Source organism: Limanda limanda, chromosome 7, assembly GCF_963576545.1.
Source record: "Limanda limanda chromosome 7, fLimLim1.1, whole genome shotgun sequence".
NCBI lineage: Eukaryota > Metazoa > Chordata > Actinopteri > Pleuronectiformes > Pleuronectidae > Limanda > Limanda limanda.
This window is the reverse complement of record NC_083642.1, coordinates 5,996,737-6,012,742: the sequence shown is the minus strand read 5'-3', so window position 1 is coordinate 6,012,742 and position 16,006 is coordinate 5,996,737. Positions and strand designations below refer to the sequence as shown.

Here is a 16,006-nt window from a genome sequence, read left to right as displayed (position 1 = left end):
GGTCAGACACATGCTTTTGATATGTTTTGTTTTACTGTTGTTTGAAATTACCTTATTTCACACAGTCGTATGGACTTTGTGAGACAATTTTTCCATTAAACATCATTCTAAAGTGTTTACTTTATTATTAATGTTCAGGTAAGTCATCACTGGGAATACTACTCAACCTATAAAAAAAACTATAATGATTACAATAATACTAATAATAATAGTAATAAGAAGAAGAAGAAAAGGAAATAGAAAGAGAAGAACAAGAACAAGAACAAGAAATTGGGACAGAGGGCATCTATCAAATGATACATTTGGATGGATTATGGGATATATACATAATATGACTCTAAACCTTGAATTTAAAACCACCAGTTTAACTTCTAATTGAATAATCAGAGATGTTTAATTACAAAACAATGTGTTATTCACCTTCTAACTATGATGTGGAATAATCACAAATTTTTTATGCATGAGATTGTGGTTGTATACTTTAGCTGGTAATGCCAAAGCCCCCCCCACACAGGGTAATAGTGTCCTGACCCACTTCCTAATGGTTCCTTCTTGTTCCAGGTCGTACTCCTTCCTTCAACCTGCAGTGCCTGAGGCCTCAGAGCAGCCAGGACGACCTCCCCATCCCAGGGACCTATCGTGGAAACACATCCCAGTCCAGGTCCCGTCTCCAGGTACAACGCCTGCACGGAGCTTCTCTCAAACGGTTTCCAACCACCAAAAGGTTTTGCATCTGGTTTCACTGATCCTCTGCTCTTGCTCCCTTGTGTCAGACTCAGCAAAGCATCGAGTCCCGGCCCGGCAGCGTGTCGGCGATGTCGACGGCCTCCTGGGTAAACACAACAGCAGCTGGCGGCGCTCCAGTCCCGGGAATAATCCCCCCCTCGGGGCGCAGGGGCAAGCTCATCTACTCTCCCATGATGCTGGTGGACGAAGCCACCGGCAGCAGTCAGCCCATGTGGAGCGACGGCTCGGCCAGCCTCCCGGCAGGAAGCCAGCCCGGCTGGTACCCCGGACAGACCAGGGGCTACAGCACCATGAGGGTCCCGCCGGTCAACCAGGGCTACGTCAACAAAGGCAGTGCCGACAGTCTGGTGGAGTCGGTGAGTAAACATATTGCAACTTCTAAGCATATAGTTCTGTCTTAAGACTGTTGTCAATATAGGAAATTTCTCGCAAAAAACTTTATGAATAGTAAAATACTTGATTTGGTGCTCAAGTGTCATATTAACTTTATTTAATCCTAACGGGACAAGACTTTAGATTTAGTTCCCCATGTCTCTGTCTGTAGCTAGAGAGGTAATGTGGCGCTTCAAGGTCTATTTTCTATTAGACTAATGCTCCTTATCTTCAATTACGGGGAAGTGTAAGTAATTCTGGGACTCTGATATTCATTCATATCTGTCCTACATGATATATCATGTCTTGTATTTAATTCATTATGGTCTTGAAGGGTCTGTGAAAGGATCTATTTGTGGATGGTACGAATAGGAGGTATAAAAACAGCAAGAAAAACTTCTAGGACTCCTTAAATACACCCAAAAATGCATTATATGGTAAATATTCTGTAAATACTATACAAAAATCTAATTCTACAATCAGCCAGATATACACAGATAAATAAATGTTTGACTTTTAAATGCCTTTTTAAATTTTGACACTTACATATTAGAGTTTGAAGAATGCCTTTTAGAGCATAGCAGTGTAATAATTTAACATTCTACTGTACTTTTTACATTATAATAAAAGGGAAAGAAATGAAGTTGCTGCTCACTGGTGCCCATTTAACGAGAATATCTGAAAACATAATCCTGTCTCACATATTTGTTTCTCTCCTCAGATCCTGATCTCCGAGGGTCTCGGCGTCTACGCCCGGGACCCCAAGTTCGTGACCTTCGCCAAGAGGGAGATCGCCGAGGCCTGCAACCTGAGCATGGACGACATGGAGAGCGCCGCCACCGACCTGATCGCCCGCGGCGCCAGTACGTCCCTCTCTCGCTTTGAGGAGGAGCTGGCCGATGAAATGAACTGTGTGATCACTTACTGAGACCAGAGAACTGTGTGAGAAAGTGAAGTACGAAGTTCTACAGACAAAAAAGGAGCGCGAGAGTCTTTTTTTTTTTTTAAATGAGGTGTGTGTTTATATCTTCTGTGGAGAAAAAAAAAAAGGAGACATGACGTTTGTTGTCTCGTGACTGAAATGCTTTTGTTTGTGGATGCCAAAACACAAATGCACTTATTTTAAGGACACGTCAGGATGTGGCAGGACGCGAGCGGGTTCCCAGGGATCGCGTCCGGCAGAAGAACCTGCTGAAGATCACAGGAAACAGTTGCTCTAAGCTTTATGACAAAGGACCATTTTACATTGTAATTCCCTTTTGTACCGTACGAGAATTGTTGACACTTTGTTCAAGTGTGTGTTCAGTTGCAATCATGGCACAAACACACATAGACTTAAAATATGTTAAACTATTAGATCAATAACACTCGTATACATACACAGATGAGGAGATCCAGTTCACGAGTGCTCAGCAACATTCACTAATTTAGAGAAATATTTAAATATCTTATATTTAATATCCTCTCAGATGAAACACGCATTAACAAATGATTTATGAATATTACTTTTTTTGTCATGGTGGGGGGGGGGGTTGTATCCATTGTGCACAAATAAAAACAAGTTTTCTCAGTTTGGTGTTTTATTACCGTCACGTTATGTTTTCATCTGTGTCTGTTTGTTTGTTTTATTTTGCAGCATTACACAAAAACTACCAGAGTGATTATATGAAAAGTGATGGAAGGATACACATTCAACTTAGGTGCGGAACCGAATCAGGTTCAACAAATGTACACAAGAGCAACACGTAAACAGAAAAAAGACAGTAAACAAACACACACAGGGTAAGAATCCCAACACACAGTTGCAGGACCAGTGCTTCGTACAATCAACACACACAACATTCTGACGCTCATAGCTAACTTTGGTCAGAAATGTTGATAATTATTAAGGGAGGTTATAAACACCTATGACATCGAATGAAGCAGGAAACGTCCACCTCACACATCTCGTTACAGGTCAACCTCCCACAGAACATGATGGATAGATGGTAAAATTGTCATATACAACAATTTCCTTATGGAATAATGATGTAACGAATTAGGAACATTGAAGGAACTGGTATCTATGAAGGTAAAGAGACTATTTGTTGGAGATGTTGGGCCTGGACGGAGGATTCTGCTCCAATGTGGCTGACATGTTAGTTCTTTTTCTGACAGTTGTTATTCTTGTGCAGAGAGAATATCGTGCAACTCCAAACATTTCACTGGAGCTTTAAAGGTCCTGGAGGTTTTTGTTGATTTAACAATGGTTTGATGTGGAGAACCACAAAGAGAAACACACACAAAAGATTGAATTATGTAATCAGCCATTAATGGCCCGGCAGATGGACGACATCTGGGATTCACTTCTTCTTTGAGGGGAAAACAACTCGTGCAAAACAATAACCTGTGCGCGTGTTCCTAATCCTGTTTTATTAGATTATATTTGTTTTGCTATTTGCACGAATGCAGATATTTTGAACTCTCACTGAACCTCCCACAACTTGCTCTGCTCAGAATGAGGTTTGCCCGGTGAGAGGGAAAATATATTCTGCTTCAAACCACAGTAGTTGTGAATGTCAGGTGATTCCGCCGCCTCTCTAATGACCAGCAGCAGTTAGTGCAACCTTTACATCCCCCCCCCCCCCACCCCCCCATAACACCCCTCCTCTTGCTCCTGGAACAGCCTCCATGCCTCCCTCCTCTTCATCACAACTCCCTCCAGGGCTAAAAAATCTCCTCTCCCTTAGAATAAAGCTGCTCGCTGATTGGTCGAGCCGTTCCCTTTCTGCTCCACGCCCAGTGATTCGTCCCGACGTCACGACGCTCAGTGACGCAGACCGGCTCTTCCTTCTGGGCGTCTTCCTCCCCTGGGCTGTTCCGGATGAGACGCGTCCCTCCCTCCGCCCCTCTGATCCTCTTATCAGCGAGTAAGCAGCCAAGATGGATGTTGTAAACCAGGTAAGAGAAATATCCTCTGTTTCGTTGTGGTTTCGTTTGGCAGCTGCGGTGGATTCATTCCCTCTCTTGTGTATTTATCGTGCGATTTAATGAATATGTGCGTTTTTTATTCGTGCGCAAACCACCGATTTAACGCGTTTACGCAGAGTCCCCCCCTCCTCCCCCCTCCTTCCGATGCCTTGCAGTGGAAATATGAATGCATGAATTTGTCTAATACGTGCATTATTGGAACCGGGGGTGATTTTCCTCCGGTGATGCTGCAGTCGGGGTGATGGAGTGGCCTCGGTCCCCGGAATGTGTGGGACGACCAGGGGCTGCAGCAGCAAGGACATTTGATTAAAAAAAAAGGAAGGAGAGGATGTTGGGAATTGGGGAATCTCGGCTAATTGATTTTCGGTTGCTCGCGTATCAATTAGGCCGCTTGTTGCTAAGATAACAAAACCGGGAATTTGATTCATTTCCAAGGGCCTCGGTGTTTTCAGTGGAGCCGCAGTAGGCCCGACACAAGGAGGCTGTGCTGCAGCTCATCCTCTCACACTGAGCTGCTTGCGACAAAGACACAATTCATATCTACACAGGACACAAGCGGGTATCAGGCTTGTTCAGGATTTTTTAATTTATTTTATTGATCATGCGTCATCTGCGTAATGTGGCATTTTTTGGCGGTCAAGGGTGAGAAGCTTCCACAAGCCCGGAGGAGGAGGAGAAGCGGAAAAACAAGACTGCTGCTCGGTCCTGTGCGGCCATTTACTGATGATGCACACGCAGGGACAGACACACACACGCAGACACACACACAGACACACACACACACACACAGACACACACACTCACATCGCCTCCTTTGCGGTGCCGCATTCACCTGCGCACAAATGCATCAACCTTTCCAACCACAGACACAGACACACGAATAAGGAGGAGAGGAAGAGGAGGAGGAGGAGGAGGAGGAGCAGCGCTGCTCAGGAGAAAACAGTCAGTTAATCAGCTTTGTCTTATTGTAATGCTGGCAGGAGCTCTCTCTCTCTCTCTCTCTCTCTCTCTCTCACACACACACACACACACACACACACACACACAATGTGTCGTGTCTCCATGACTTCAGAGGACATTGACTTACATTGATTTCCTGGAGACTTACTCTAACCTCAACCATAGTTACTCTACACGCCCAACCCCTTAACCTAATCCTTAAGCTAACCCTTAACCTTTCACCTTACCTGAATTTAAACCTTAACCTATAACCTCAACCTAAACTCAACCTAAGCTTAACCCTGACTCAAAACATCCACTATGTGACTGTGTGAACAGATTTAGGTCCCCACAATATAAGTAATACCTGGACCACACACACACACACACACATACAAATACACACACTCTCACACACTTGTAGTTATATATTAGTGAGGACACTCATTGGCATAATACATTCCGTAGCCCTTCACTCTATAACACTAACCTAAAACTAAACCTAATTCTAAACCTAACCTGAACCTAACCTCATTCTAAACCCAATTAAAAATCTAACCTACATTAAACCTAATTATAAGTAACCCTAGTTTACCCTAAAAGCAAGTTGGTCTTTTATAAAGTGAGGACCGGACGATATGTTCTCATTCCGTAAAGTCTATCCTCAAAATGGTCCTCATAAAGGTTTAAAGCAGAAGGAAACACACACACACACACACACACACACACACACACACACACACACACACACACACACACACACACACACACACACACACACACACACACACACACACACACACTACATCTGTGCGTTTGAAGTCAACATCAGTAAACGGTGGATCTCCAGCTGAGACTCCCTTTATTCACCGGCACATATTTGCTCGGTAACAAGCACCTGCAGGTGCCGGCAGCGGAACAGGCCTGCAGGTCTGTGGCCTGTGAGGCTGAGCTAATGTGTTGGTTTCATTTTTTTCAACAGCATCATCGTCACCACGCCTGGTTCTTACACACAGAGCGAGTCTAATACGACAACGTTGAAAAATGAGCTGATCTCTTATGTTTGTGTTTTTGACAGCTGGTGGCCCAAGGGCAGTTCACTATACTCAAACAACCTCTGGGATTTATCAAAGTTCTACAATGGGTAAGTCATCCTTTGTTTTTTTTTACATATATATTGTTCACTGCAAGAAATAACACTAATGCATGAGTGTTTTTCATTTTAATAATGTTTTTTACTATAAATAATAATCCCATGTCTCCTACTGGCAGATTTGTGACCTTCTTTCACACAGAGGTCATAAAGCTGCATGGAGCTTAATAATAGATGTCACTATTCTCTCATAGAGACAGTAAATCATTCACAGTCGAATCCTCTCGAACACTCAAGCAGATCTGTTTCTTTTTCTCCTTCTCATGTCGAGTAATTACTCCCCTAGTTTTATTGAATAAAGACTGAGGTTGTTCCTGAGGAGTTTCTCGTATCCGTGTGGTTACGATGATACACACACCCCCCCCACCAGCAGGCCTGAGCCGGAGACACCGGCAGGATGTGTTACGTCACTGTCGTAGTAACTCGGCGTCAGTCCGCTGAAAAATATAATGACAGTTTGTCAAATCCTCCACAGAGGACGCGACCTCTGCACACGAGCTCTGGTTGTTACTGCTTTTTGATTTGATGTGCACGTTCTCCTCCACCAGATGATGGAGCCAGCAAACCACCGGTGCTCTAGTTTAACCAGGAAATGAGCACTTTGAAAAAACGTCACTGGATTATTTCAAGGCTTTCAGTGTTTTAGAAATATTTTTTATTATTTGTTTTATTCAAACACTATAAAATATGGACTCATAGGACTTTGTATCACATCTTTTCTCAAACAAGCCACCACAGAATATCTCAGATTTTTATATTATTTTACAAAATTATGAAACATTGCAATGTGTTGAGCATGAATGCCAAACACACGGCTTCTCAGTTATGATATGGAAATATGGACTCTTATGGCTTTGTATCATGTCTATTATAATATAAAATTACAAAATTATTAAACATTGCAATGTGTTGAGCTTCAATGCCAAACACCGGCTTCTCATTTATGACTAATTACTGCTTCTCTTTTTCTCATTCAATCATAAAATCAATATCTTTGGTTTGTGGGCTCCACAAAACAATCGACATGATGACATCATCTTGGGACGTTGTAACCTGAGATACTATTTCCTGTTATTTACCAGCACAAACATTTCATCAGTTAATAGAGAGAATAATCACCAGAGCGCTGAAAAATTACAATAACCGTGATGTAGATTCATCCAGGAGCATATTCAGACATTTTTTAGACGATGAATCATTAAGGATATTGTCCTGCAGCTGCACATATCTTCACATAATCCGTTGTCATCCACACTGTTTGTCCTCCGTCAGCAGCAGCAGCAGCAGCAGCAGCTTGCTGAGGCTGCTGGGTAAACAGCCGGGCTTCTCTATGGCAGTTTGTTTTCTCCACAGCTGAGGCTCCACTGTGGTGGGAATACTGGTGCTAATGACAGCTGAGCACGGATCTCTCAGATCTGTGCCTCCTTTCTTTTCCCTTTTTGTCTTTTCTTGGGTTTTCCTTTCTGATGCGATGTAAGAAACTGGGTCTACTCAAAAAATAAAACAATTTTATATTTTTTGGGCCTTTTTTAAGTAAATAATTATGACAATTTGAGGATCTGACAATTTCATTTAACATAAACACATGCATTTATTACCGCAGGTGTTTAGAAAGGCCCCTGTATAATAAAATGGTTCATTATTATTAACCATTTTATTAATATCTTAAGATTTGGAACTGGAAAATCTAAACAACTAATGATAAATCTTAAAAATATCTGACAATTCATCACAAAATTGAATGCTAATTAGTTTCAGTCCTCATCATTTCAAGTAATAATAATAATTATAATGATTTTGTTTATATAGCACCTAAATACGACCAATAAAGAGCACGAATGCAAAAGAGAGTATATACTGTATATATTCTGGATATAATTCTCCTGATATTTGATCCTTGAATATAGTTATTCTACAGAAATGTTGGAGGGTAGATGAGGCGGAATGTGATGGAGGGTGGGTTGGTCCCTTTCTGGGCATGGACCCTGTAAATCTTTGCCACGCCCCTGCTCCTCACCCCTGAGAACATAACACAACCCAGATGAAAACGTGCGTGCCAGAGCAGTCCCACTCTGTAATGGGCTCTGCAGATATGCCAGAGAACAGTCAGAGGCATGAGTGTGCTGCATGACTCCGGAGTCCTTCCCTGGAGCAGTGTGAGTGTGCCAACACCTCATCACTGCCTCCCTGGGTCACAGCGAGCCCAGCGCCAATCAGCGGCCGCGCTCAGGAAGCCAGGGCCCATGAATCATCTGTCACAGGGCCTGCGTGCCTCCGCGTCAGACTATAGGAGGGGCTGCTGGAGCTGCTGCTCTTTCTGGATTAATATGGGCATGCATCACGAGCAGCACAGGGTTTTTCAGGAGGGGAGAGAGGAGAAGATTTTTCCTATTTAAGTGAAGCGGAATTCAGTGGAAACTGGCAGCGAAGGAAACAAAGATGTTTCTGTGCAGTAGAAATCAAACCTTCTCTGGCATCCACGATGTGCTGATGTGATTTGTTTTTATATAAAATACAAAGCAGCAGTGTTCATATTCATAAAATGTAAAGTAGATGTAAATGGTATTCTGTCACGTGTGGGTTGAGGATGTGCGATCTTGGGATTTGTTTTCTACACCCGAGCAGTAAAAATACTCTTTATCTGTGAAAGCCTGAGAGCAAAGTTTTTTTTCCCCTAAATGTGTGAGATGTAAACAACGACCCTGAATGTGTGAATCCTGTTGCTTTACCCACCTCATATTTTACCCACATCACCCCACCCTCTCCCTCTGTGTGTCTCTGGGGAAAAGTGCTGACAAGGCTTAGATTTGATGGATGTTGGAAGACATTGAGTTCCCAAATATTCAGCTGATGTGGAGCTCAACCACAGACTCTGCAAACCTTCTCCTGCCTCTGCTGCTGATGCTGTGCTGGATTTCATCTGCATTCAAATTTCACCCTCTGACTCACTCCCGGCAAACATGAAAAGAGGCTGTTTCTGTGAGAACATGAAGTAAAGAGCCTTATTCGCTCTGGTTTAGTCCCTGATGTGTAATAAAAGCTGTTGGTTTTGTTGTAGCTCAGAGGGATTTCACTGTCAGACACTTTCTCTGGTTATTACTCCAGGGCCTCAGATGAAGCTTTCCACAGCTCCACGTTTATTTTTGCCCTTGTGTTGCCTTTGGCTTTCCATGTTTTTATATAATATTCAACAGTATATACTGTATTATATAAAATATCAGAACCTTGGCAGTCACAGCAGACACCCACATTCATCGAAAAATATATTTTAAAATTTTTGTAATTACAATCTTTTTCTGATAAGGATGGATTTCAAAGATTTTGTGCCATATGAGCTTGGACAGGATTTAATGTTTGAAAAATAAAATAGACACATTTTGTATCTTGGTCATAATTAAGAAAGAAAAAAAATCTAATCTAATTTCAAAGAAAATCCAAATCTAAAAATGTGGATCTTATTTGTTGATGTACTAATTGTAACATCTGATATATTATTTAGGGTTTTTGTGATTCTCATCATCAGCCAACATCAATATCTACTTTAAATATCCAGTATCGGAATCAGCGTCTTATTCATGACGGCTGGTGTTTATTCATGTGTGGATCAGTTTTAATGTAGAGAGGCGGAGGAAGAAAGACAGACATCGTGAGGAAAGACAGATCGTCTGTGTCGCAGTGTGCAGGGTTGTGTGTCTTCTCGGCATAGAGGAGTTGACAACCATCCAGAATACGAGGAGGGGTAGAAACCAGCGTCTGCCTCCTCACTCTGGGATGTGTTACCATGGCACCTAACACTCAGCGTGCCACCATTTCTTTTCTCGGCCTGTTTGTCCTTCTCTTCCTCCTCCATCGACCCGTCCTTCCACTCATCTATCACTGTAAATCTACAGCTCTTAATTGTGCTATTGTGCACTCAGGATTCTGTTTCCCTGGTTGTGGGTTTTAGACGTATAGCTAGTGGTGTAGGCCACTGTTGGTCAGTCCACCATGTTAGTTTAGAGCAAACAGAGGCTGTGTTGTTTTGAGTAAAAAGTCTCAAAAGCTGTGGAAGACCATTAAGTTTACATACATTCATTCCCCCCCTCTGCATAAAATGTAATGAGCACAGACGGTTTGTAAAGATGGACGATCAATCTCCACTTAGTACCATTATATGAAAATGAAACCAAAATACCTTAGATACGGAAGAGGCCATCTTGCCTTGATCACGTCATTTGGAGTTAGAGACACGGTATTGAGCTACACACATGCTCGACCAATCACAAGTCGGTCTCAGCGGTCAATCGTGATTCTTCATCCCGTTTTTACAGCAAAAAATAACAAATTAAAACCAAAATGTACAGGAAAAATGAACATTCCAACATAAATCAGTGTGATAAGTTAAACTAATCAAGATTCACGTTCAGCTGCATATAAAATTGGTGCTTATCTCAATCAATTCATCAAATCTTTGTGGTTCTACTAAATAGCTAAATGAAATGTAATGGTTCAAATCCCTTTAGGATCATGCAGCTACTTAAAGGTTCAGTGTGTAAAATTTAGTTGAAATGGATCTATTGGTAGAGATTGAATTGAAAATAATCCAAGTGATGTTTTCATTAGTGTTTAATCATCTAAATTATTCGAATTGTTGTTTTCTTTAACCTTGAATAGTCCCTTGGAAGAGGAGGGTGAGGTGAGGGGGTGGTCACCTGCAACATACAACGTCACCACTAGATGTCACTATATCCTACACACTGAACCTTTAAATAGAGAATCCAGCCCAAAGTTTTCTTTCTATCTGTAAAGAGGAAGACAGGAGCCAAAAGTGCAGCTGGGGCCCAAAATGTTGTCGGCCTCTTTATTGATTCATCTCATGAAACCAACAAACCTCCTCAGAGGAATAATGAAAGAACAATGTGGACACTGGGAGCTTTAAATCCCATAAACCGCCTCAATAATAGTAACAGCTAGCACCATGAGGCAGCTATAATAAACAAAATGAGATAGATGATTTATATCTTCTGGTCCAAGTAATGCACACAAGTGTAAAGGTTTGTGCCGACACTGCACATGTGGTACATATTGATTAATGGCACAACTGCTGCAGTGCCACATCCTGCTTTTCTTTTTGTGGTTTAAATGCTGCAAAAAACACATCTCACATTTTGCTGCCTTGTCGTAGGATCTCACATATTTTGTTTTGGGTCTGGGGGCCTTAACGATATTTTTAAGGCTGACGACTTGATGATTGATGCATAGATGATAATTAAAGGAGACATATAATGTTTTTTTCTTTCCTCTAGTGTTATACTAGAGTTAAATGTTATAGTAGTATAGTAGTGTTATACAGGATATTTGTTTCTATAAAAGTTCTGATGGGTTTTCTGAACATTATTTCCTGAGTCATGCATTTTGCCATAAAAAACATAATTTTTAAATAGTTAAATAGTATAATTTGTAAAAAATTATAAATTTTTCTTGTTTTGGGGCAGATTTTAACGTTTTAAATCATTTCTTTGCTAGAAATCTGCAATAGACCGAGTTACATATCAGACTCACACCTTAATGCTGCCACTTCCCTCACGTCTACAGTCAATTGCATTGATTATTAAAATGTGTCAATAAGCAGCGACAGGGAGAGAGACTGTTTGTGATCAAGGGAGTCGTCTCTAAAAGGTTAAACAGCCCTGCAGCAACAGAGAGGCTCGAGTGTAGTGATCACAACGAGCTTCAGGCGGCTCCTGCGTGTAAATCCAACAAACAAGCCTCCGACTCACATGAGCTGAAAGATTACTGTAAATAGTTTAGTGTGCTGAAGCCTGCGGCAGGTAGACGACAGGACGAGAGAGATTCCTTTGTCTATGGGTGTGTGGGGGTGTGGCTTTGTTTGTGTGTGTGTGTGTGTGTGTGTGTGTGTGTGTGTGTGTGTGAGTTGTGACTGGCTGTACAATCGCTTGTAGTTGAGTATTTGGCGACAGATGGTGAAGCACCTCAGATTAATGGCTGGATTTTCTATCCAATCGGATGTGGCCCACAGAGAGGGTGTGGTATAAATAGTCGTGACTTGTCTAATCTGCTCTGTGTGTGTGTGTGTACGTGTGTGAGTTTATCTCCATGCGTGCCCGTTTGTGGTATTAACGTGACAGCCTCTGCATTAATGCACAATCACTGTTGCACCACAAAAGACAACTGAACATCTTCGGCATTACACCGGTCACCATGGCAACAGTTACAAGTCCTCGCCGCGTGACCCGGTGATTCCGTCGGCCCTGATTTGCAGTCTGTGTGCGTTTCCCCCCCCGGCAGCTCCACCCTGATTGGCTGGATCGCTGGTTGTGCTCGGTGCAGGTGGTGGAAGCACAGCCTGCAGCTCTGTGGAAATGGAGCCGTCACCTGTTTTACACCAGAGCTCTTTGTTGACATGGTTACATAACTGAACTGTGCTGGGGTGTGGAGATACGTGTATTACTTAATTTCCCTTCGGGGATGAATAAAGTAATCTATCTATCTATCTATATGATCAGTCATAACGGTTCGATGGTGTTTTCTGTTTCCCACAGTGTGACTGATCGTCTCCCTTCTCCTTTCTCCCGCAGATCTTTGCCATCTTCGCCTTCTCGACATGTGGCAGCTACTCTGGCATGTTCAAGATGTCCGTGGAGTGTAAAAACCGGTCGGAGAGTGACCTAAGCATCGAAGTAAAATTTGATTATCCATTCAGGTTTGTATTTTTTATTGTTTAGCCTTCACAGTCTCCGGTGTTGTTAGAAGTGAGAACAAATAAATCAAACAGCGTTCATCTTTAATCTCTGTGTCTTTGTGTCTTCAGGCTCCATCAGGTTTACTTTGATGCCCCCACCTGTAAGGGAGAGAAGACCGAGCGTCTATTCCTGGTCGGGGACTACTCCTCCTCGTCTGAGTTCTTCGTCACCATCGGTGTCTTCTCCTTCCTCTACTCCATGGCAGCCCTGTCTGCTTACTGCTTCGTTCTGGAGAAGTACCGCGAAAACAACAAAGGGCCTCAGATTGTGAGTTGGTTCTTCCCTCACACCTCCTTGGTATCGAAATTCCTACAACTAGACCTATGATTAGTATTTAGCAGTTGTTGCACAGTAACAGTGATTCTCTTGTCTTGATGATCACCAGGACTTTATCGTGACGGCGGTATTCACCTTCTTCTGGCTGGTGTCTTCCTGTGCTTGGGCTAAAGGCCTGTCGGACGTGAAAACAGCCACCGATCCAGACAAGGTCCTCACTCTCATCCCGGCCTGTGACGAACCAGAGACTAAATGCAGTGAGCTGTACGAGCCCAAGGTCTCCGGCCTGAACACCTCTGTGGTGGGTCCTCGCTGCTTCACACTGATCCGAGCTGTGTTGATATCAGGACAGTCACAGGAAGTCACTGCTAGAATTAACACTTATCTGCTCCACAGGCTTTTGGCTTCATCAACCTGATCCTGTGGATAGGAAACCTGTGGTTCGTGTTCAAGGAGACCGGCTGGCTGGCTGCCTTCGGTGGAACATACGTGGCATCTCAGGAGAAGCAGCCCGCCCCCGATACCTTCGCCCAGGAAGGCTACGCTCAGCAGGACCCCTACGCCGGCTCCCAGGGGGGCTACCAGCCCGACTACGGCCAGCAGGGAGGCTACACCGAGGAAGGAGGCTACAGCCAGGGCTATGAGCAGCAGCCCACCTCCTTCTCTAATCAAATGTGAGCCTGTCCAGCCAAACCAGAGCTGCAGGATGGTGAGTGTGCAGACTTCAGATCACATTATTGTTTATCACAGAGCCACTAGTTGCCTCTTTATTGCAGCCTCTTGTGCAGATTATCGGCGTTCAGGGGTTACTGCTACGCAAATGTCAAACCAACATTTCTCTGAGCCTTTCGAAAGTCTCATTCAAATGTGGATACGGTGTAACACTCAAGTATCCACAGCCAAGTAAAAGTAAAACAGCCAAATTCGTTTCTTAGATCGATTAAACTTCGGAACCCTCATATGAGCATCAGCTGGTCATAAATGATCAATGTTCTTTACCCACAATGTGGAGAATTATCACCATTGTGTTACTAACTGTTCTGGGCCACAGCTTTATTTTTTGGTTTCATATCAAAGCTGTTATTGTGTTGTTGCCAGGCAGCTGTGGTCTGTGAAAAAGCTCTAAAAACCCAGTGTACAGCGCCTGCTCAGGACCCGTCCACAGACTGGCACAGTTAGAGACTATAACTGGTGAATATAATGCATCATTTGGCTGCTAAAGACCCGGAGGAGTGGGTGGAAACCAACACAGAGCAAATATGGTCATGCAGATTTGAGCTCTTGATGATATGTGCACAGTTTAGTGAGAGTGCTCCCAAGTGACCTACTAAATTTGTTGTTTTGGTTGAAGAATGTATTTTTGCATGGCAGGATGTTGTGGATGTTGTGCAACATCATTTATACAAAGAGGTCATCTGATCCAGGATATGACTTATAAAATGCACACACGGTTGTGCAGTTCTTATTTTAATTTAGACATGTGAAACTATCCTTTAAAAGCGACACAGCCAGCAGTGGTTGTTCTTTGACACATTTGTGTTGAGTGTCAGAGAGATGGACAGTGCTCAAAACATCTGACTCACAAAGAAGTCTATGGCACAAGTCCCTTTTATAGTAATTCCTATAGGAAGCCATAATATATAATCAATTTCCTGCTCGTCTTGCCCTTGAGTTCCACAGTTACCCAGTAAAGCACAGAGTGAAAGAGCTTTTTTTTCGTTTGGTGCTTCGAGGCTGTTGAAAATCACATGTGAAAAAAATGTGCACTGAGTCCTCAAAGGTTTAGAAATAAGCAGCCCAAACCTTTATGATCATTTCAGCAGTATCATCTGCCGTCCACATTAAGAAGCAGCAGTTCGTCTAAGTCTTGTGGTATTTTAGGACATCTTACCTGTTATTTCAGTTGCTGAAGATCTGCTCTCAATCAGATTTTTGGGACCAATATGATCACAAAAATGATCTGATAAAGATTCAAACATTTCTGGTTATATTTCTATTCTCAGAATCAGATTTTAGCATTTTTAATTAAAGTGTATTGTGATTTTTATACAATATTATATTATATCATATAATATTTTCTGAACTTGAACTCTGATTGTTGCTAAAATCATGGAAGAAAACAAATACAATTTTAACATAATTTCATAGTTTGTGTCACTTACATATAAATATATCAAATGTCCTTGTCATGATCCTTTTCTGTCATGGGTATCAACAAAAAGTTATTTCAATATCAGCTTTTCATATGAATTTGTTCACAGTTACTAGTTAATTAATTGAAATGTTTTCCCCTCCCGCTGTCTCTCCCCTCTCCACCTCTCTCCTCCTCCCAAGGTGACCTTGTGATTTGGGAGTGTGGCTCTCGACCATCGCCTGCATTTCCACACTCCTCTGTGTGTCTGTTTGTGTATCTGTGTGTTGACAGGCGGAGGGAGGGAGGCATGGAGGGCACAACCTGGTGGGGCCTGGGGAGGGGGATCGCCATCGCGGAGCAGGACCACGGCCGTGTGAGGGATGAGGGATGGGGGTGGGGGGGTTGGGGGTTGTTCGGGGGGTCTTTACTGTAACATGATGTTTATTCTCGTGATGTATTTAACTGTAGAAGACAACAGAGGATTGTCTGTTTGGTTATACGAGAAAAACTTGAATACAAATACCAAAACATTCGTTGACGAACATTTAAGAGAAACCTTGTAATGGAAAAAGAATAACATTTATGGAGAAAAAAAAAATAAATTGTAGTAATATTTAACTTGGGAGAATGTACTTGTATGTGCTGTGTAAATATCAACAGGCGATTATATAT

At 42.6% G+C, this 16,006-nt stretch overlaps 1 protein-coding gene across 1 annotated transcript; it reads left to right on the top strand.

The window, feature by feature from the left end:
* The first annotated feature begins 10 nt into the window (after positions 1–10).
* sypb (synaptophysin b) lies at positions 11–13,878 on the top strand. The gene is made up of 7 exons (XM_061074288.1): positions 11–23; positions 4,037–4,059; positions 6,107–6,172; positions 12,760–12,884; positions 12,993–13,191; positions 13,310–13,501; positions 13,597–13,878. The coding sequence occupies exons 1-7, from the start codon at positions 11–13 to the stop codon at positions 13,876–13,878; spliced, it is 900 nt and encodes a 299-aa protein (XP_060930271.1).
* The last annotated feature ends 2,128 nt before the right edge of the window (positions 13,879–16,006 follow it).